The sequence below is a fragment of the Tyto alba genome, unplaced genomic scaffold (genome assembly GCF_018691265.1).
Source record: "Tyto alba isolate M040663 unplaced genomic scaffold, T.alba_DEE_v4.0 Super-Scaffold_26, whole genome shotgun sequence".
NCBI lineage: Eukaryota > Metazoa > Chordata > Aves > Strigiformes > Tytonidae > Tyto > Tyto alba.
This window is the reverse complement of record NW_024881300.1, coordinates 991,450-1,013,545: the sequence shown is the minus strand read 5'-3', so window position 1 is coordinate 1,013,545 and position 22,096 is coordinate 991,450. Positions and strand designations below refer to the sequence as shown.

General features: G+C 43.3%; 2 protein-coding genes across 6 annotated transcripts in view; one reads left to right on the top strand and one right to left on the bottom strand.

Annotated features, from left to right (window-relative positions):
• RSPRY1 (ring finger and SPRY domain containing 1) overlaps nt 1-4,758 on the bottom strand; it is a 39,442-nt gene extending 34,684 nt beyond the window's left edge. For 2 of the 3 annotated variants that reach the window (XM_042797483.1, XM_042797485.1), the window contains exon 1: nt 4,669-4,757. The gene's annotated coding sequence lies outside the window, so the exon portion shown is untranslated. Of the gene's footprint in view, nt 1-4,668 lie in introns of all 3 variants that reach the window. The other variant, XM_042797484.1, reaches the window with a different exon arrangement.
• Nucleotides 4,759-5,067: 309 nt separating this feature from the next.
• On the top strand, nt 5,068-20,363 carry PSME3IP1 (proteasome activator subunit 3 interacting protein 1). 3 transcript variants are annotated; one of them, XM_042797806.1, is made up of 7 exons: nt 5,068-5,170; nt 8,018-8,163; nt 8,355-8,453; nt 11,943-12,064; nt 16,257-16,390; nt 18,395-18,459; nt 19,606-20,363. In XM_042797806.1, exons 2-7 carry the CDS (start codon nt 8,034-8,036, stop codon nt 19,821-19,823), a joined length of 768 nt encoding a protein of 255 aa, XP_042653740.1. In that variant the 5' UTR covers nt 5,068-5,170; nt 8,018-8,033; the 3' UTR covers nt 19,824-20,363. The 3 variants fall into 3 exon arrangements, with proteins under 3 accessions (XP_042653740.1, XP_042653739.1, XP_042653741.1); XM_042797805.1 differs by having other exon boundaries at nt 5,077-5,167; XM_042797807.1 differs by lacking the exon at nt 5,068-5,170 and adding an exon at nt 5,259-5,377.
• Nucleotides 20,364-22,096: the final 1,733 nt, after the last annotated feature.

The window sequence follows — 22,096 nt, the reverse complement described above, 5'->3', positions numbered from 1 at the left end:
TTGTGAGGAATTTCAGGAGAATTAAGATTAAACTGTTTTGATAATTATATATAGATATGACTTCACTAAATGTTCCAGAGGGGTTAAAGCTCTAAGAAAAGAACAATTCACATGTTGGTCAATTATTTTTTTTAAAATCCTTCACTCTAGGACTGATACATTGGCCTGAGTTTGAGTGCAAACACACACATCACTCTTCATTCACCATTAGGTGAATGTTTTCAAAAGCAGCAAAGAAATCTAAGTTTTCTCCATGCCATCAAGCAGAACAAAAGAACAGCAGCATACCTGCTGGATTTTCTTTTTTCAGTATCACTTTCTAGCACATCCCACTGTATACAGGAAGGTATAAAATACACACAGATGGCACAGCCTTCTGGCATGTAGTTCACTGGCTGTCCTCTAACCTATGATTCAAGCTATATTAATATCAGTTTGTGCACATGCACTGAAGCAAGCAATCCAAAAAGCCAAGCCAATATTTCAAATCAAAATGTCCTCAACTCTCGTCCTTCTCTTTACGTCCAGTGAAACACCAAGATATTCAGAAACTTAGAGCAAGAGTGAAGTTTCCTATAGCAAAAAAGCCTTAGAAAGTGAGAAGAATAACTACAGTTGCAAGCGTTTTGCATGCTTAGAAACCACTACTCTCCAAGGGGAGAGACGTATCAGGAAAAGGATGGATTTCTTGTTGATGGTCACGGTGATTCACTGAACCTCCATTAATAAACATACATTAATAAATGAGAAGCAGTACCTCACCCCAGACTTTGAACTGTCAGGTATCCCTACTGACTGGACAAACCCCATCAAATACACAAAGTTCCCATGGCAGAGTTGTGCTTTTAAAGCACAGTAGTGGTAGATGAAGGTATCACGTAATTACAAGCACAGAGATCACGATGCATGGGTCAGTCACACAACCTCATGAGTCATGCATGAACATTTGAGTTATATTAGACCGCAGCGACGTAATGAAGACTAGAAAAGCAAATAAAGATTGTGCTGGCACAGCCGCTGCCATGTCATGCCAACTTTACAGTCACTGCATACAAACCAGGAAGGGAAAACAAAATATACTGTCAGGACACAAGGAAATGAAAAGCACAAACTGACACAACAGTTCTAATGAGATAGTTGGAAGACAACAAATCCCAGCACAGCACCTCTGCCTGCACTACTTTAAAGCAAGGAATAAATTCAAATTCTTTTGAGCAATCAAACTCAGGAGAGGAAAAAAAACCTAAACAGTTTAAAACGCTGAACACAACATATTGACAATGGAGCAGAATGGGACAAACTTCATCACACTAGCTTGCCTTCAATTTACTACAAGGTGATAGCATTCTAACCTGCTGCCTCTCTGTTGAGAGGGAAACCTAGCAGTACACATGATGATCTCTGCTCCATTTTGTGAAGACACCACCACAGATCTAAGTGACTTGAAGAGACCAATAAGAGACGTTTCAAAATACAATATATTGTCAGCTAGGGGAGATACTGATGTGAAAGGAAATCTGAACAAAGAAGCCTAAAGAGTAACAGGCCAGTAACTGTTCCATGACAAATTGCCACCTTTATCACTAATTATTTCTTATGCTACTAAATATCCCCCTTTTACTCCTTGATTTGAACAAACAAGCAAAAAGCTGAAGGGAAATGGACTTTGATATCACCTGATGGGCAGAGTATCTGAGATGTCTTACTTTATAGGAAGGAACCAAAATATTGTCAGTTATCTATTTCGGTCCACCCCTTAGGCTCACAGCAAAGGAAACATGCTGAGAGTCAAGGTATCCAAATACTGAAAACGTACCAAGGAAGAGCACCAAGAAGTTGTGCAGAAAATGATCACATCCCTTCTAAGAGAAAAAAAGAATATTAAGAAAAGCACAGACCAAGACAACAGTGAGATTAAAGGAGCCACTAAGTGTTCACCAAATTATGAGGCCAGAGAGTAGCATACCAGAGTGGCTAACCCGAAGCGTTGCAGTCAAACTGCATGTACAGGAGGCTGAAGGTAAACAAAAAGGAAAATTAAAGACCTCAAGGAAACCAGTAACCTCACCTACCCAGAAGCACACACCGATATCACAGCTGAAGATAAGGGAGGCGTGTGGCTAGCTGAATTAGATGTATCAGCAATCTAGGAGTAGGTAAATAACTGAGACTAAGCTAACACTCAGCAATAGCAAGAGTATTAAGAGTTATGCAGAATGCAAAACACTAGATTAAGATATCCTGGAGGAGCTTCCTACAGAAGCAATTGACAGAGGATACTGAAAATTTTCAGAGTTAGCCTGAACCTTGAGGGAGTGTTTGGATGAAAGAGAGGAGAGACAGTGAGAAGTGATCATGTAGCTACGGTTGCACTTCATGCATCTGAAAGAGAACACGCCAGGAGAAATACACAACCTATTCAACCAGACTTATAAATGAGAACAAATAGCAGAGATTGGGGCACAAAACAGTGACAGTAATGTCATAAAGGAAGAGACACAGGAACGGGTGCCAGCAGGAGAAAGGACCTTTTTTGCTGAGTGGACTTCAGTAGAGAACAAAGACACATGCAAAAGCACTTGCAGAAGAATGGGCCGCATTTAGATCAATTCTTTGCATTTGAGTAAATGGAAAAGAAAAATACATTTAACAGCATCCTAGCCTCTTAAAATAACAAGTTTTGAGAACGCACAGTCCTCTGGAAATCCACAGCCAAATACAGGAGTCCAAGAGAAGACAAGATGCAAGGGAGTATTTCAGATGGCCTGTAGGTGATGAGAACATCCACTGTTGAAAGATTTGTATAGTTTAGCAGGGAAATAGCAAAAATTTTAACACTGAGAAGTAAACAGGGGAAGAGTCACAGTTCACAAATATATCTAAGTCTCCACATGACCTCATTTCACTGATGGATGTACAGAAAATTACAAGTAAAGCAGAAGAACTGAGCTGAGGACCATCATGAGGAAAAAACCCACCAAAACAAATAAATGCATTCACTGCAAGACAAAAGACAGAAAAATTAAAAACCTGAGGCAAAGCTAGTGCTAAGTGGAAAAAAAAACCTCTCACTTGTGTTGAAGAAAACAAATACTGACACAGACATAAAAGGAGAAAAACACCAAACACACCAGCATTCAGTAAACAGTGCAGTATCTACAAGGCTGAATAAATTTAGAAGAGAAAAGGCAGCTTTTATGTCTATGCTTCCCCATGGATCAAAGTTCCACTGCATGAGAAATACTGATAAACGCAGGCTGAGGACTAAAATGAACTCTGGGCTCGGGGTTGATACAGAGAGATTCAGAGCAGGATTTTGCAATAACAGAAGAGAAAATAAACAAGATGACTACAGCAATTCTCAGGACTTACATTAAGACTCTACCCAGAAGGGACGCTGTACCTACTGCTGTACAACAGAAGGTAAGAAACAGCAATATTAAAAAGGGGGGAAAAATTAAGATGTGCAAGATAGAAACAGTGATCAGCAGGACAGAATCGAAGAGCTCAAACAAGAAATGTATGCTTGATATTGGCACAATACAAGCAGTGAAAAGACCTGCTTTATAAGCACTGAACTAAGAGCAAAGCAGTACCACGATGTTACCACAGTATTAGGAAAGGTGCCACTGTCTAATCTATTGCCCAAGTATGCGAAACAAAAGATCTAGGTAAATAATTGCATTTGGTTGTTCACTCCACATCTTCATATTTTCTCTGTAAAAGAGAGGAAACTTGCTCTGTAGAATTATTTTTACACTGAGAGCTGTAAATAGTTTTCAGAATTCTGACTTTCTACATTAATATAAAAACATTCAAGGGCTCAACAAAATTCTTCGGAGTGTTTCTGAGCTCCCAAGAGGTCCCAGAGCAGCATGTCATTTTGTTCCCTGCATACCAAAACCCAACCCGCACCACACCGCTGTGGCAAAGACCTCGTTTTGCAAGTCATACAAGTACCAGGAAGATTTCCCAGCACCAGAGACGCGCCGGTGAAAAGTTGTAACGCCTCACCGCCCCGAACACCAGCGGGCTTGGGCTGCCCCATTCCAGTAAACCCCCACTTCATTCAAGTTTTGACACTTTCTTTTGCGAGCCCCTAACTTTACACCCAAGCCCAACTCTTACCAGCTCCAGGGCCTCCACACGCAGCACGGGGAGAGCCCAGCCCGGCAGAAGGCAAACGGAGCTGGACTGTGGCCACCCGCTTTTTTCTTTTTTTTTTTTTTTTTTTTTTTTTTTTTTTTCCCGCTGGTTGCCTCCCCGGGGGTTTCGGGTGACCCCGGCGAGGCAGGGCGCTGCCCCAAAAGCCAGAGGAGCACCCGCACAAAGAAGCGGCGCCCGCAGCAGCCCGGGCCGCTGCCCTCAGGCCGGCGGAGCTGGGCTGCCCCGGCCCCGCACCCGGGCGGCCCCCGCCCCAAACGGGACCCCGTCCCGGCGACAGCGGCACGCGTGGCTCCCGGGGAAGAGGACAGCGAGGGCGATCACCACACCCACCCCCCTTCGCCAACCCAAGGGAGGCCTCGGCAGGCCCCGCGCCCACAGCCGCCCCCCGAGACCAGCCCGGCGCTGCCCCTTCCCCTCAGCGCCAGCCCGCGGTGCCCGCACCGCTCCCCCTCAGCCCCGCGCCCGCTCCCCGAGGGCGGCGCCCGCCCTGCTTTACCTCACCTCAACCTCACCGGGAACACGGCGGGGCCGCTGCCGCGGGGCCCGCGCCCCACCGGCGCGGCGCGGCGCGGCGCGGCCCGGCCCGGCGGCACGGCTCCTTTGTGCCGCGGCGGCGCACGGCGGAAAGATGGAGGCCACACACCGACCGGCCCCGCCCCGCCCCGCCTGGCCACGCCCCCCGCCGTCTCCTGGGCGACCCGCCCCGCCCCCGGCCTCGGCCTCGGCCCCGGCCCCTAGCGCGTCGCCCAATCGAGGCGCGGGGGCAGCCCTGACGTCGCCTGTCAGCCAGCCCTCCCGCTCGTGCCTCCGCCTTCCGTAAGAGCGGCGGGGATTGGCTACGGCAGGGGGGGGAGGGCCCGCCTAAGGAAGAGCAAACCCGGTTGGTTCTCGTGGGCGGAAGGGGCGGTGGCGAGCGAACCTGGGCGGGCCTATGAGAAGGGATCAATGGCGGCGCTTGGGGCCGGGCTGTGTCTCTCGCTGTAACGGGCTGGCGGCGGCGGTGGTGAGCGTTGGGGGTGGGCGCTGGCGGCCCTCACCCCGGCCCCGGGGGGCATCGGGGGCTGCGGCGGGGGCTCCGTGAATGCGGCGGGGGAAGCGGCCGTGGGGCCCTGCGGGTGCTGGGGCGGAGAGGGCCAGGCCCGGGCCCTGCGAGCGCGGCGGGCCGCGGAGTGTGGGGCGGCCTCTCCCGGAGCCGCTCGGGGGAGGGAAGGTGAGGAGAGGAGGCCGTGGCGAGGGCTGGGAGCAGGCCCCGGCTCGGCGCGGCCAGGCCTGCGCCTGGGAGGCTCGCCGGCTCCCAGCGCCCTCGGGCCCCGTTAGCAGTGAGCGGTGCGCCGCGCTCGGTGGTGCGGGGCGGAGGCGCGGGGAGCAGCTTGTGGGTGGAGGGGGCCGACACGTAAGTGTTTTTTGAGGCGGGACGTGGGTACCTGAGGCGGCGTCTCTGTTCTGGGCCTGTTTCAGCCTGGGTGATGGCAAGGGCTGCGAAGTTTTATTGTTTTGATCCTGGGAACGTCACCGTCTGGTAGCATCCAAAGGTGTAGTCTCCAACTGCGACATAAACTTGTGTCACTTACAGTGACAACGCTAAAATACACTCACCAGACAAAAACATAGGTGAACAGCTGCCAAACATGTTTTGTCTGGTCTGGAAGATGTTGTGTGTGTGTGTGTTTCAAATGGGGGTGGGCAAAGAATACAGCAAGATTAACAAACTTTATAACTGCAAGCAAACCTAAATGTGGTGCTGCTTGATTTTAATTTTTTGCCCCACATCTTTGTGCCCCAGGATTTGGTTGTCACTGAAGTTGTTATTTGCTAAAGTGTGTTTGATCAGATACCCGTTTCCAGTGTTGTAGTGAAAATACCGTAGCTGTATGTCAAGTCATAATTAAACCTTAATCCACTTCAGGTGTCTTAAAATATATTGTCTGAGTGAGCTGGCTGGTATGGAATGCAGGTGGTTTGCTGTTGAAGGCTCTGGTCCCCAGGTGATGCTGGCCCTTGCTGAATCTCTCTTTGTTTTTATGAATGTCACCACTGTATTGGAACTTTAAATTTCCTCTAAATGGATGGCTTGAGATGATGCAAGTGGAGAAGGAGGTTACGTTGCTTGTAAAACACTTGGGTAGGAAAGCTGGCCTTGTGATTAGAACTTATATTCAGGAGGGAGGTTCAGTTTTCATCTTTGAAGGTTTCCATCTTGAACCACCTTCAGAAATGACACTTCAAGAGCAGGTGTTCCATACTTTCTGAAAAGTGGGCTTGTCTTAGGGTGGATTTTTGCTAGATATTAAAAAAGAAACAAGAGAAAGAAAGAAAAGTAAAAAATAAAATCACCAGCCCTTGGTCTGTCCTTCCTTTCCTTGCTTCTTAAGAGAATCCTTTTTGTCTTGTCGTCTTTTGATAATTCCCACCTTTAGAATGCATCTGGCTGTAACAAATACCTGTCCAGTGCTCTAACTTAGATTTCTTCTGAGACCTCAGTTTGGCATTTGTATTACAAACAATAACTCAGAAAAAGCATCAGTTTTTTTAAGAATTTCAGGACTCTGCTTCCTGCAGGAGAGGTTCTTTGTGGTATGAAGGAAGAATGATAAACTGCTTCCTTCCATTATTAGGGTTACTGCATCCTTCCCTCTCTCCCTGGAAGAGTAAAGTGTTCTGGGTTCACTTCCAGTGCTGAAACATAGGCAGGGTGAGATCCTAAATGAATAATACTTGTCAGTGCATGGAGCCATCATCTGTAGTCCTTGAAGGTACTTGCTGAAGTTATACCAAGGAAATAAGGAGAAACTGGAAAAAAGCATGAGGTTTGCATGACTTTAAATGGATAGCTGTCGATGCTGTGTTTACATTATACTTGTGTATACAGGCTTGGCGTAAGAAACAAAAATAGGCATTAGCGCCTCCTTCTATAGCATGGAGCTGGCAGAATAAATCTTGAAGTGAATCTTGAAGTGAGCCACTTAAGACTAGCAGATGCAGTTTGTTTCATCCTGGGCTTACAGGTGTCTTGGGATCAGGAGTTCTTAGGATGACCCCTTAAGCATATTCACCTTGCACCTGGTATTGGAAAAGTGATCTGGCCAGTACTCAAGTATTAGGATCTCTTGAAGCAGAGGGTGGATATACTGTGTGAAAAGGGGCTGTGCTCACTTGGTCACAAGTGCTGCTCCTGTTTCCTAAGCCCAGTCCTGTTTTAGCCCAAGGGAATTCCCTCTTTCACCTCTTGAGCTTTGTGTACCCTGACAGACAGTCCCCCACCATAGTCTGTCCAAACCTAGCTCTCCCCAGAGCTGCAAAGAGCTACAGGTTGCTTTTGAAGGTTAGAGAGATTAGTTGCTAATTTCTGAAATAACACTGTTCAGCACTTACGAATATATGTATGCAAATCATTGCAAACAGACAAGCTTTCTTGAGTTTTCACAGGGTGAGCAAAAAGAACTTAGCTAAAGTGAGGGCAAAGTCTCAAATACTTTCTCCAGAACAGAGAGGTGTAAACTAAAATAAAAGTATGTGAGTGTAGGTATGGGCTTTTGTTTTTAGTAATTATTTAAGCAAGGTAAGTCCAAAGTGCGGTGGGGAAAATTCCATTAAAATATGACTTCTAGAACAGCAGCCTGAGGCAGACAACTAACAGGGAAGACATAATTATGAAAAATGGTAAAGGAGGAGTCATAGGTGATGCTATTAATCGTAGCAGTTATGCAGTGAATAGGTATCACAATTAGTAGTCTTTAGAGGACTGGAGTTATTATAAGTGCAGCGGGTTTGTTTTTCAGGATGTATAGTAATGTCTCATGCACTGACAAGTGAAATCGGGCCCCTGGTGTCTTGCATATTGTGTTTTTAGGACAGGCTGTTCCACAATGGATGGGGGAGATGGTACTGCTGACCTTGTGATTAACAAGAGGTTTGTGTCTGAATCGGAGCTAGAGGAGCGGCGAAAGAGAAGACAAGAAGAATGGGAAAAGGTCCGAAAACCTGAGGATCCAGAAGGTATGGGATATATTTTAATAATTATAGGAGAGAGATCAGGGAATATTTTACTTTTTTGGAAAACAGAACTAAAAAGTAGTAGCTTGTATTGTACAAGTTCAAAAGGTTTTTACGTGAAGGAACTAAGAACTGTTGGTGATTTAGTATTTCTAACATCTGGTCTCATATCTAGATTTGTTCCTTCCTTCCAGAATGCCCAGAGGAGGCGTATGACCCACGTTCGTTGTATGAAAGACTTCAGGAACAAAGAGAAAAGAAGCAGCAGGAGTTTGAGGAGCAATTTAAATTCAGTAAGTACCAGCATTTACTATTTTGAACCAAAACCCAGCAAACTGCAAGTGTTTTGTGCAACAGCTGTATATAACATCTGACTAAGGGACATACCATTGTGTCTTATCTGCTGCTTTGAGAGATAAACGGAAGCTTCCAAAAAGTATTGTTGAAATCTTGTATTTTTCAAGGCTGGTAGATGTTCCTGCAGATAACATACTGTTCTGGGCACCAAGACAGCACTGTATACGTGCGAAACTCAAAAGGTGCTTGCAGGTCTGAAGCTGCATTCCTGTAAAGTGTGGAATACTTGGCTTATTTTGCACATTAAATCAAAAAAATCCCTGATGCCAGTCCATGGAAAAGTGGAAATGTAACATGGTTTTGTGACTCTTGACTTCATGCTTTAACACAAGACCAATCTATTTGAATCAATAAAAAAAAAATCCTGTTGTAGCAGCTGTTACACTTTCAAGCTATAATTAGTTGATGCAAAAGTGATTTGAGGCTCAAGATTGCTGTCTGGAAGAAGTAAACATACAGGAATTGATTCTTTGAAAAGTAGATGTTTCACTCTTCTAATGAAACGGAAACTTAATTTCTACTGATGTTTGAATTTCCAATTTTATAGAAGAATCCTTTGTGTTATATCACCTGTGTATGTGCTGCTGTGTGGAGAGATGATAATGACAACTAGAAAATTATTAGTCAACCATTTTGGGAAAAAGGGAGCGATTGGCTCTGTCTAGAGAAGTAGGGATGATACCGTGGGACTCCATTTTAAGGTGGGATCTGATCCATTTTGGTTCTTTAGCTGGAAGCCTTACCCTCAGACTATTGTGTTCTTTAAGCTCCCGTTTGCCTAACTGGATTCTGTCTAGAATGTCTCTTGTACGTGCAACGCAGCAAAAATGTGTTTTACCTTTTTGGCACAATCTTTAAGTTCTGTTAAGTGACAACTCACTGCCCCTGCAGATGCTATCAAGTACATTACTGATTACCACAGTTGCCTTTCCTGTTTTGTAGTAGGTGTCTTTAGAATCATTCTTGTAGCCAGAATTCTTTGGGAGAAGCTAAGTGGGAGGAACTAACTAAAGACCAGTGTTGGGCAGACTGTCGACCGCTAATTTACCTCATCAGAGTTCAGCCCACTTTGGCCACTTGTGACAAGATTTTTCTCCTAATGTGTTTGAATTTGCCTTAAAATTTTCATAAGTATCTTTTTTATCCATGAGAATTTTGGAGGAGTAGAAAATGAGTTTAGTGCATTGTCATGCTGATCAGTCAGAATTGATTGATGGGACTTGGGAGGAGAAACACCTTAATGCTGAAGAATTGTGTTTGCATAAACACACAAACTTAGTTACTCTAAAGATTTTGTGTAGATAAAAACCAGTATAGAGACTAGCAGTTCTTCTTTCTTCTGGGTTATTCAGCATTGCAAGAGCATCTTCCTTTTCAAAGTAAAATAATTTTAGTAGAATGTTACAGCATTTAAAATGAAAATGAATACTAGTATTCTCTAAGATGCAGCTTTTAAAATTTTCTTTTTGAACAATTATGGTAGCCAAAATAAGAAGGATAAATAGAAGTTATTTCTTGTCTCAAGTTTCACTTACATTTTTAGTGGTGAAAAGTGGAAAGTACAGATAGCAGCATTAGTGCGTTAGTTTCTAACTGTACCTAAGGGATTCTTTCCAGCTGGAGAGCTTCCAGTTTACTTCAGTAAATTTTGGTCCAAGTCATCTTTGGTGATGTGGCTAAGCAATTCTTGTCCAAGTAGCCACCAGAAAACTGACTGCTATCAACCGAAATGGGAAAGGCTTCTTCTAAGTGGCTAAATTAATTGTTTCCCTTGCCCAGTTATACCAGATCTGCAATGTCTTCCCTTTGATTCAGGAAACCTGCAAACCAAGTACTGGAATGAGAAGCATCCCTGAGAGGGGGTAACTGAGAAGTGAACCAACTGCTGCTTTTAAGGCAGCCTTTGGAGCATAACAGATACTGCTAACCTGGAGAACAAAACCTACTGCAGACTATTTAGTAGGGAATCTCAATGATGTCAGCTATAAGGATCTCTATGGCTGCTTCTCTTAGCTTGCAGATCAGGCAGGCAAAGAATGAAATTAATTCATGTCACTCTCTTTAAAAAGTGTCCGGAGTTTCACTGCTTTTGCTGTCAGTTTGGAGGGGCCCTCAGCAGGCAGTAGCGAATGCTACGAGTTGCTGTTTAAAGATTTACGAATGAGCTTTGCATTCATAGAGTAGGGATCAGCCTGTAAAAAGTAACCTCGAATAATTTCTAGAGCTTTTCGGTCAAAGAAAGCCAATTCTGTCAAAGCTTGCCAATTATCAGTGTAAATGGATTTCTTAACTTGCTGTTAAAGTGAGTAGCACTTGACTGTGTGGGTGAAGATTAAAAAAAATAGGGCAACCTCATGTAAAAGCCTAAAAAATCCTCTTATGGAAACAAACTCTAATGAAGACTAAAGGTGATATTTGGGTTAAGATTTCTGAGCAAACAACAAGATTTGGTCTCTCTAAAAGAAATATTTTTTTATTATCTTTCTTACAAAATCGTTTGACTGAAAGATATTTAACATTTGCAGAACAGAGAAGACCTTCCTACTGCACTAGCAGGTACTTCCCTTAAAGTAGAGTAGCATGTTTAGAAATAATATATTTTTATTTGGAAGTTAGGAATTGTCTTGTCTCTACTTTTTTTTTTTTTTAAACATGTTAATCTCATTCAAGTTACTAATTGTTTGCTTTAAGAAAATGTACTTCCTACATTGAGGCAAGATTTATGGGGAAAAGATGTATTTTTTTCCAGTTATTAGTTGGTTTAAGAACAGGTTCTGAGGGGACAAGTTTAAACTCAGTGTCTGAAACCAAAAGAACAAATATATCTTTGCTTAATGTGGTTCTTCCTTGTTTTCTGTAACCTGTTTCAAATGGTGTTTCAGAACTGCAGAAAAGCTGTTTGTATGAGCACTCGGGCGATTTTCCTTAATTGTATCAGCAAGTCCCATAGCATTTCATGGCTTCCTACGATCTGTGTCTTGCTTTTCTCTGTAGTAATAGTGTTGTGTTCAAACTGTGTTAGTTTGGTTGTAATTTGTGTGCTTGAGTGTGTAAGAGTTTTGGCTTGTTAGCATTCAGTAACATTAACTGGGAAGTGTTTTTACTCCTTCATTACAGAATCCAGCAAATAGCTTGTGGAATTTGCTTTGCACCCGTTTCTCAGCACAACAGTATGACTGTTGGAGTACACACTTTACTTGGTCACCCAGGACTCTATTCCGCGCATTTCCAGTGATTTTGTGCAAATTACCCTACATTGGCAGTACTAGCAATGTCATATGTGAGATGAGGATGCTTACCTACATTTATGGGGGAGTTTGAGATCATTGGAAAATGTTCTAAGAGAGTGGTGAAGTCACGCAAAATAAATGGCTGCTCCCTAAATGAATTTAGTTTATCAATACGCATTCTGTTCCTTTATTCAGAAAATATGGTAAGAGGCTTAGATGAAGATGAAACACATTTCCTTGATGAGGTTTCTCGACAGCAAGAGCTACTAGAAAAGCAACGAAGAGAAGAAGAACTGAAAGAACTAAACGAATACAGAATATCCTTTGTATTTAAATGGCTGGTGGTTATATAGGGGAGGATAAGAGACTGGGATGTATTTTTATTCTTCATTGATGTTCTTTCTATAAAACTGCTTTACAGAACATGTAAAATGATAGACTTTTAAAGTTTAATCTTTTTATTGTATCTTCGATCTCCCACTGCAATATTTGATATTCCACCCCCCTCAACCCCCACATGTCTTTAGTACTTTTATTTCCTTTTCCCCCTCCCCATTGCTTGGGCTTTTGTGTTTTGTTGTTTTGTTGTGTTTCTTTTTTTGTTTGTTTGTTTGTTTTTGTTTTGTTTTGTTTGTTTGTTTTTTGTTTGTTTGTTTTCTCCCATTATTGAGGGCATGAAATACCATTGCTAAAAAGAAAAAGAACATAAAGGAAAAACAGCCTATTACTTCTAATCTTCTGGTTTTGTCGTCTTATTGAAAAGTAAATCTTCTTGTTTGTGTTTTTTGACTTCATATTGGTGATTTTTAAGTTTGAAATACTGTTTGAATTGCGCTCTCTGTTATTCTTGAAGTATTAGCTACTCTCTTCCTTGATGATAACTGCAGGATGAGAAATTAAATACGTCTGTGCAGATGTGCTGACTTTCTTAAGGGCTGTCAGTGCCCATGGAGACTCAGCTCCTTTGGGTAACACAGTCTTTTAGGCAGTAATAAGAGCAGGACAGTTTGGCTTTGTTAATTGCCAAATTTTCATGAAGATGTGCTAGAAAATAATACAAGATGATTTTTTTTCTCACTAATCAGTGCCAGTCAGGGGAGGTTGGAATGGTTTGAGGATTTCTGTGCTAAGCTAAATGTTGATTTTTTTTGAGGTTTACTGAATCTGTGTGGAACCTGATGGTTTCTTTGCCTCCTAACGAAAACCACTGCTTTTAAGTCATCAGTGAATGAAGCACAAGTTCTCAAGGATGCTGTAACATAAACGAAGGAGTTTGTGGACACAAGGAGGTAACCAAAATCAGTCAGCAAATAAAGCTGAATAGTGCCAGTGCTGCAAAGATCTGCATTACCTTGTACTAGTTAATGTTTTACAACTTAGAGCATGTGTTCTGTGAAGAGCATCTAAGTTACCTCAGTAATGTGTTCATGAAAAGGCAATACTGATGCATTTTTTTCACTTGGGAAATAGTCTGTAGTTGGTTGATGAATTTGGAATATTTCCTTGATTTGTTGGATCTAATAATAGGATGTTCATGGGATATATTTAGTGTCAGTGATGGTTGCTTGTGGATCTGGCTGATGCAGGGATGTACAGTATAAGGTTGTGCTGTGGGAGCAGCTGGCAGCTCTAGTTAGGTCACATATGTCTGGGGTGAACCATACCAGTCCAGAGGGAATCTTATGTTGTCTTGAATTAGCCACATAACCCACTGATCCCTGAATTTACTGAGCAGGGCCTGTTCAAGACATACAGGCCATCTAACCTGTCTTTGTAGTTTTATTAATAACGTTGGGCTCTGTACCTGAAGTCTTGCTGTAAATTAAACTGTAAAACTTATTGCTCATGGGGTGGAGGGAGGGAGAATGTTTTATAGTCACCTCGCCTCATGAGAAACCGAGAGGTTTTGCCTGTTCCATTTCCTTATTTTTTTATTATTTAACTATAATATTTCAGGCAACCTCAGAGCAACTTGCAGAATGACTCATCTGTGTTTGAAATTTTTGGTGGTATTCTTTTAAAATGCAAAAGGTGTTTTTGCATCTGCAGGTTGTTACTAATGGCTTATCACTACAGTGACAAAAAACAGTGGGTACTAGGTAAAAGTGCTGCATCTAAAGGTACTGTTTAAGTGCTCTTCCAAACTATTAAGAATGTCAACCCAGTGAGTTTGATTATTTGCTCTTTTTCCTGGCATAACATCCAATTTAAGCTACCCAGAGGCATTAATTTAATGGTAAAACCTACAGCAGTATTCAAATACCCATCTTCTTTTCTTGCTTTTTTTCTTAATTTTTTAGGTTGAGCAATCATGAAATCACATATCTTAAGGATAAATATGCCTTGAAATATTTTAATGTGCTCTTGAGCATAAGAAATTCATATACATGGATGCATAGGAATTTTACTTCCTTCTACATGAACAACTAGGTTTCTTTGTTTCTTACCCTACCCAGACCCCACTGGTCTGACGGTGTTTAAAGATCTACAGATGTATTTTTAAGCCAGTTCCAAGAAGTGTTAAAGTACAACATCCTCTTGTCTTAAATCCTATGTAAATGTAGGGAATGTCCCCCTCCAAGAAACGGGCTTTACTACAGGACATCTTTTTTTAATGCAGTTGGTATTGAGAGGTTTTTCCCCTAATGTAGCCTTCCTGAGAGGGGACACTTCTTGGCTAGTTATAGTATTACATTTGCTAATGACAGCAGTACATATAAAATCTCTGTTAAAAATGTGCTGTGTCTCTGGTAGTTGACGAGTGTTAGGGGAATGGCATCCTGGATGGAAGTGCAAAGCCTGTAATTTGGTATTTTTTACAAGAAGTCTTTGGGTTCTTCAGCCAGGCTTTGGTAGTATAGTATTAGAATATAACAAGGTAATGAACCTAAATGTGGAAGTTGAACACTGCAGTGTGTGAAATCATGTGTTGCAACATTAAACTGTGTTTGATACCACGAGCTTTCAGACTGCTTCTGATAGCCACAGGATGGCACTCCTGTGCCATCTTAAAAAATAAATGGAATTGAAGAGCCTGGTTTTGATGAAGACTTTCAGTTGAGGTAGGGAGCAGTCTGGGTTACTGCTCTGTCCTCAGGAAAATGAAATAAGCAATGGCATCTGAACACTCCAAACTGTAAAATGATTGGAGACATTGAGTGTATCACTTCAAATTAAAGTGTAAAAGTTTTTGATTTGCACATGTTTAATAGGGAGAAAAAAAAAACTATGACTTCAACTATGTGGTCCATCAATGTAAAATTCATTATCCAATATTTGTCTGCAATAACTGGGACACCTATGAAACTCCAGCTTGTGGTTATGGCACCTGATCAGCGGAGTTGTAGTCAGGGAAGAAACTGGTAGAAAGCTAGACTTGGGGTTATAAACAAATACCCTTTTAAATTAGGTTGACTTGCTTTTGCAGAAGCTTTTGTGATTCCACTGGCATGTCATTAGCAAGCAGGATCTTCAACAGACCTACTTTCATCAGATACAGCTGGACGTTAGCTGTTATCAGGGACAGGACTAGATTCTGCCACAGAAGGAGACCTGTTTAGTGTGTGTGCAGTGAGTGTGCCTTAACAGGCCGAGCTCTTCCTTATCCCATCCGAGAACCTGCTTAAGCATCTCCACTTTATTTTAGGTTTCAGCTACATCCCACTTTGATAACAGTGTTTTAAGCTACTTAGTTTTTCTGTGCAGTCACAAGTCTTTTTGGGTAAATCTTGGGCCACATGCAGTTATAATCAGATCTGTCTTCTTCCTCTTGGGGTGGGTGTTCAAACTGACAATAACAGCCCTGTGGCCCTTAGAAAGAGGTGAGCTGAAAAGTTAGTGGTAAATACCAAAACAGAAAATTGAACTGTTTTGCTTTGGGAGGCTGAAGTCTGCTGGGCTCAGCAAAAGGAGGGTTTGAGGAGTGGAAGTGTGTCCACTTATTGCTACTTAGGTTTTTTAGTAGGGATTAGGGGCTGAAGCAACAAATTTGAATTACAAATGTGTCGATCCTTGTAGAAGAGCAGAAGTATTGTACTGTGTTTTGGTGATGGGGTTTTTTTTGCTTTATTTTTGTTTGTTTGAGTGTTGGTTTTCTGTTGTTGTGGTTTTGGGGTTTGTTTTTTTTTTTTTTTTTTTCCTTCTATCCAGTCTGACTACTTTGTTTTTCTAAGATGTTTAGGAAAAGGCAGGACGATGGGTATGTTTATGGGTGCTGGATGTGCTACGCTGTGCCTTTCTGACTTCAGAAGAGCAGGTCCTAGTCTGCTGCCTGGACGTATTTACAGGTGGAGCTGGTATTGATACCCGAGAGCACTCTGAGCCCAGAGGGTGAAGTTTCTTCTGTCTTGGTTGAAGCTACCGGATAAATGTCATTACAAATAAGTTTATGTTGATAGAATATGTGAATGAACTTCGGTCGCTGCTGTCAGCAGAGCTGGCTAAATATATCAGAGGGGAAGTGTCTGTTCTCTCCATTTCTTCCCGGTTGATCCTTAACCCTTAATTCACAGCACTCTCACCAAAGTGGGAGTCGGTATGGACCCAAAGAAGGAAACTGAGAAGAAATTGCCCATGAAGTCAGTGGAAAACAAGAACAAATTCTCTCAGGCAAAGCTGTTGGCAGGAGCTGTGAAACACAGAAGGTTAGTTTCACACCTCTATAAATTCACGAGGAACGGAACCCAGTTAGCAGTGTAAAGGGAGGCAGGCCAAAACTGCCTCCAGAGAGTGAGGTGTGAACCTTAGCCCTAAAGAAAAAAGGGGGGAGGTATAAGAAAAGACCAGCCTTGTTTCTATAGGCTCTCACAAACTGGGAAAAACATGAAGCAATTCAAATAGATAAGCGTGTGTAAAGCAAGTGGGTAGACTCTTCATTCTAGACTGCCAGGCTTGGGCAATCCTGCTTGGGGATCTAGAGGGAATCTATTTTACATTTATTTGTAGACATCAGTGTCACCTCACTCATGTAGTTTCATTCAGGTTTGCATAACTTATCTATCAGCTGATTTTATCTGTGTCTAAAATGGATTGTGTTAACTGCTGCTGGGGGCAGCTTGGGGGAGACCTAGGTTACAAAAAAGCAGCTTTGTGTACTAATTTGATCCTGAGGGCATCAGGCAAACTTCCCTTGTTCCTTGCTGATTTGCACTGATACTTCAACACCGTTTCCATCTCAGGGAGATGGCAGCTGCGTTTGTGTTCTGTTTGTATTGATCTTGGCCTGCAAATGCAGCTGCTGGTGTGCTACAGGTTATGAAGAAACTAGGTATGTGGGACCAGATTTATTTCCCACAGATGAGTCGTCTAATACTTAAGATGATTACTGACGTCTTGAAATTCAGTCAGGGTTTTTGAATCTGTCCCAGAGAATGAGAGATTATTTTAGAAATTTATCTTGTACGGTGCTGTTTAGCTCCCAGTACAGCAGTAATTGCATGTCTGAAAACTGAAGCAAGCACTTCAACCACCTAATGTGTGTGTGGGGGGGTGGGTAGTTGTTTGGGTTTTTGGAAGGCAGAGAAGAAACACCCTGAGCTGATAACAAGCAGCCAACAATGTTGGTTTTTTTTTTTTTTTTGTAACTACTAGTACTTAATCCAGTAGGACGTAGAGAAGGAGCTGGCATGCGCTTAATGGCACATCTAAAGTCTGCAGATGGCATCTATTTGAAGAGAGCATCTTAACTGACATGTCGGCGCCATGACAGACTTGCTTTGTAGTCTTCTATTTTTGCCATCTTATCTTTTATTGCAAACTGGCCAAAACCAAGTGTAGCGTGAGCTCAACATCTGCTCTCTGAGCTTTGTAGTTTCCTGTGAAGGACGTATTGCTATTAAAACGTCCCTGCACAGAATGACCTTTCATCTGTACTGCATGTTCTGACAGGGACAGAAAAGTTAATGCATAAAAATGCTCATACTTTATCACATTAGTTCATCACAGCTGAAGCTGGAAAGCATTTGTTTATGTGGATGGCTTAGGATTTGGAACATGGAAGAGGGGGAAGAAGAAACTGAGCGGTGACGAGGAAGAGGCATAGAAGCTCTGAAGAGTCAGAATTGCAAGTAACACTTCTTTCCCCCAAGACCACTTTGGACCCAAAAAGGCCCCCTTTCTTTTTTAGGTCAGCCACTGCAGCTGTGTGCGAATTGCTGCAAAACCTACTGGGCTTCTTACTGGGTGCAAAATTTCTAGATGTTTTAGAACAGGATCTCCAGGTGCTTGAAGAAAGGGAAGGAAACCCTGGAAGGGAAAAGACAGGGATGCTGCACCAGCAGGCGTGGTAATCATCCATATGTGCAAGCCTGTGGTCATGTGGGCTTTCTGAAGCTTAGGTAGTCATTCCTGCTCTCCTGTGGGGTACTTCCAGCTGAATAGGCAGCTCTGGGTTTCTGTGCAAGAGGTCTGACTTGGACTCCCAGAGGCGTGTTTCTGTTTCCCAGGTTAACAGGCAAGACTTGCAGTGTAGGTGTTGACTCTTTCTCAGGTCCTGCATGTTTCCTGTGGAGCCCCAGTTACCAGCAGTTAGAAGTGGTGATGGTCATCAGGGGATCCTGCTGGCACTCGTAGCAAAAATGTGACTTCAGCTTCACAGTAATTAAGTGGTTGCTTATGAGGAACAAGACACTTTCTTATTTTTTCCACAGTTCAGATGGTGGTAACAGTGTCAAGAGGTTGAAACTAGATACTGATCATGATGAAAAGAATCAAGGTATGTCCTGTTTTCTGCATGTGGGAAGCTATCTGTCTCTCACCTGAACAGCAACTGACTTGGTGTTAAATCAGATAGAGGATTTGCTTTTCTGCTCTTTCATTATGCAAGACAGTACAGACTGCGGTTGGCATGTTCTCTCTAAAAGCAGTAGAAATGGTAACTGTAGGTGCTGACAGCCTTCATGGGGCTGGAGGGAACATCTACAGGTCATCAGTCTGTCCCCTGCCTAAACCATTCCTGACAGATGATTGTCTAAGCTGCTCTTAAATCTCCACAGATAGAGATTGTGCACCTTCCTTAGGCAGTTTATTCTGCAGCTTAACAGATTTTACCCTTAAAGAGTTCTACTTGATAACTAATGGGGGTCTCCCCAGCTGCATTTTGAGCCTAGTGCTTGTTCTCTCGACAGAAGACATGGAGAACAGATCATCCCCTTCCTCTTCCCAGCAGCATTTGATGTATTTGTATACATCCACTACCAGCTTTTCATGATATGAAGTGATCTTGTCCATCCCGAAACCAATTTGTTTCAGGAAATTATGGGAGACTAGAGGAAAAATTAAGTTGCATTTCAGTCTTAGCTGTCAGGGCTGCAGTTAGTTGACTTGCTGTCAAGATACTCTGACACAAATAGGGTGAGCTGCAATTGTGTAATGACAAGCCAAGGTGCCTCCTGAATCTCCTTCTGTTCAGCAAACTTCCAGAACACTGGAAATAATTAATTAGCTGTGGAAGACGGGAAATGTTGAGTAGCGGAACGATGGAATGAAACTTTTCCCCAACTATGCCATTATATCTGAAAAAATATTCAATTACACAAAGCAGAGCTATTTATTCTTATTTAGTGGGTTTGGTACTTGACAAGCATCAAACTGACAACTTCAGAATAAAAATCTGTAATGCCAGCATAGGGCTTAAACTAGTGATGAGAAAAAAAAAAAAAAAAAAAAATCCCCTGAGGTAGCAAGTTTTTCCTGTCAGAATGGCTATATTGCAGCATAAAGCCGCCTTACGCTTTAATTAAATCCTGCAATCATCCACTGCTTATGTGGCAATAGCAGGTGAACGACACGCAGCAGTTCCTGGGCTGATTAAAAGCCCTGCCCTGTGCTCTTGTTTTTGACTGAGGTACCTCTCTTTCAGAAAAACCATCCTGTGTTCCCTTGGGGAGCAGCTCAGTGGGAGGCTCGGCGGTCCACTGTCCCTCAGCAGCCGTGTGCATTGGGATCCTGCCTGGCCTGGGCGCCTACTCGGGGAGCAGTGATTCCGAGTCCAGCTCGGATAGCGAAGGCACTATTAATTCCACTGGAAAGATCGTCTCTTCTGTCTTTCGTAGCAACAGTTTCTTTGATGGTCCATAACGAAATCCCTCCGTGTGTCATGTAGTGCAAAGTATCTTCCAAAGTCCTGAGGGATGCCTGATGCATCCTTCTGCCCCAAATATAATCTTTCTAGCTAACCTCTCAACTTTAATATGCTCAGATACTCCTAAAATAACTCATTGTATCCTTTTTTTTTAATCTTTTTTTCCCCCCGATTTTCTGTTTCTGGGGTGCATACTGAGCCTGGAAGAAAGGCTGCCATCCTAAACCAGAAGGCACACCTCATAATGTAATGGAGGTCTGAGGGTAGGGAGGAGAGAGCTTTATCTTTTAAAATTCTTACGGAAGGAAAGAATTCTGGTAATCTAAGAAGTTTATACAAGACTAAAAGGCAGAAAATACTCACTTGAAGCAGTGAAGTCTTGTAGAAACAACCATGTGTTCTGTTTTAAAATGTCATTTTTATTCCGTATTTGAGAAATGGGGGCAGAACAAAAATCAAACAGATGGTGAAGTGTAGATTGCCATGACACTGTAAAGAAGTTTTAGTGTTACATGATTAAAGACATTCTGAATGCATTTTTTTTATCTCAGCTTGTGCCATTCATAATTGTTCCCGTTCCATTAAGCAATTTGTGCTCTACCCAACCAGCCCCTTCCTCAAACCGCCATCCAGGAGAAGAGCAAGCCAGCCTCCTACAAACGCAGAGATGGTGATGGAAAACTCTCGTTCTGAGTGAGCGCGGAGGAGCTGCAGTTGGCTGTTCTGCTCAAAGGCCGCTGCTCCCGCCCTGGCGCTTGACAAGTCGTTCAGCCTCTCTGCAGCAGTGTCCTGGAGAACACCACTCCAGAGTGGGTGGGATTCCTCAGTTCAACCAAACCTCTTTGTGGAGAATCTGGAAAGCTCTGCCATCCTTGGCAGTCAGTGGTTTGTTTTTTGAAGTTGTTTTGGATTTAAGAAACCTTCCATGGGTGCGTTTGTGGGTGTTGTGGACCAGGGAGCCAGGCGTGAGGGAGAAGCGGGCTGGGAAAGCCGAGGGCCCATGCTTTTCACCTCTGTGTGCAAACAGTACTAAGTGGGAGGTCAGTGGGTTGGAACAGCTCAGCTCAACCGCTCAGAGGTGGAACTGTCTTTGTGACAGCCTCCCTCCCAGCAGTCCTGCTCTACGCACTACGCTCCGAAGTATATGCAGTTCTGAGAAAACAGCTGATCTGTGCGCACCGAAGGGCCGTTATCGAAATGTGGTGCTAAGCAACTTGTAAGAGAGCAGCTGGGATAAAAGCAAGGAAACCTGAAGGCCTTTAGTAGGATTCATGTCTTAGCTTGAGCGTGGAACTTTCCCAATGGAAACAAGGAGAGCTATGCTCACAGTGAAGCTATCCTTAGCCAAATACCTTTTCTGTTTGCACAACCCTGTTCCACAATCACATCTTAACAAACACACTGTAATTTCTCCCCTGTTCTGGGCTGCCTGGTACCTCTTGTGTTTGCTCCAGAGTTGCTCCTGCCTCTTCTCCAGCTAAGGTAATTACGGTGCTTTCATGTGGAAAATAGCTAGATCTCTTGCTGCCTCCTTAATGCTTTGCTTTTGATGACCTTCATCATACTTAGCTGTAGAGTGCAATGGCGGTGGCGCACAAAAATTTGCCAGTTTTTCTTGAAAGTTGCATTTGCAAGAGCCATGAGCAGTTGGAGTGAGATGTAGGTGTCCTTTCCTGGCATTAAGCTAGATGGATAATCTCTCTATGGAGTCAGAACAGGCTGGCCTGGTGGTGAGCATGCTGGGGCCATTTTTCTGAGTGGTATTTTGCACAACTGCCATCAAAATGACTTCGACAGAAATGTATAGTGGGATTTAGCAGCCAGTTGTGGACAGGCATGGTGGTGGTGGTCCACGGCGGGGTCCAGGTGAGACCAGGAGGGTTGCTGGTGGTTTGTTGGGCCATGCAAGGTCAGGAGACGATGTAGTTCAGTAAAAATGGGTGTGAGAGCTCCCTGCTGCTTCTCAGAAGAGCAGGAATAGGGTACTTGGGGAAGGCCTTTAGCTTGCACAAGCCTTTGAGTCTGAGTCACCTCCGCTGTTCTCCTGGCCTTGCCCATGTGAACAAACTGCAGAGCTGTCCCAGTTCATCACTCCATCCGTTGGTCCCATTTACTTTCTTAGGGTCAGAAGCCATCTGACATTAAATTACTTAAGTGCCCTGAGAGACATGCTGGGATGTGAAGAGTGCAAGGGATGGAGGATACATCAGATCTGGAAACGGCAGCTGTGGCAGTAACCTTGCCCCAGGGCCAAGGTGCTGGAGAAGAA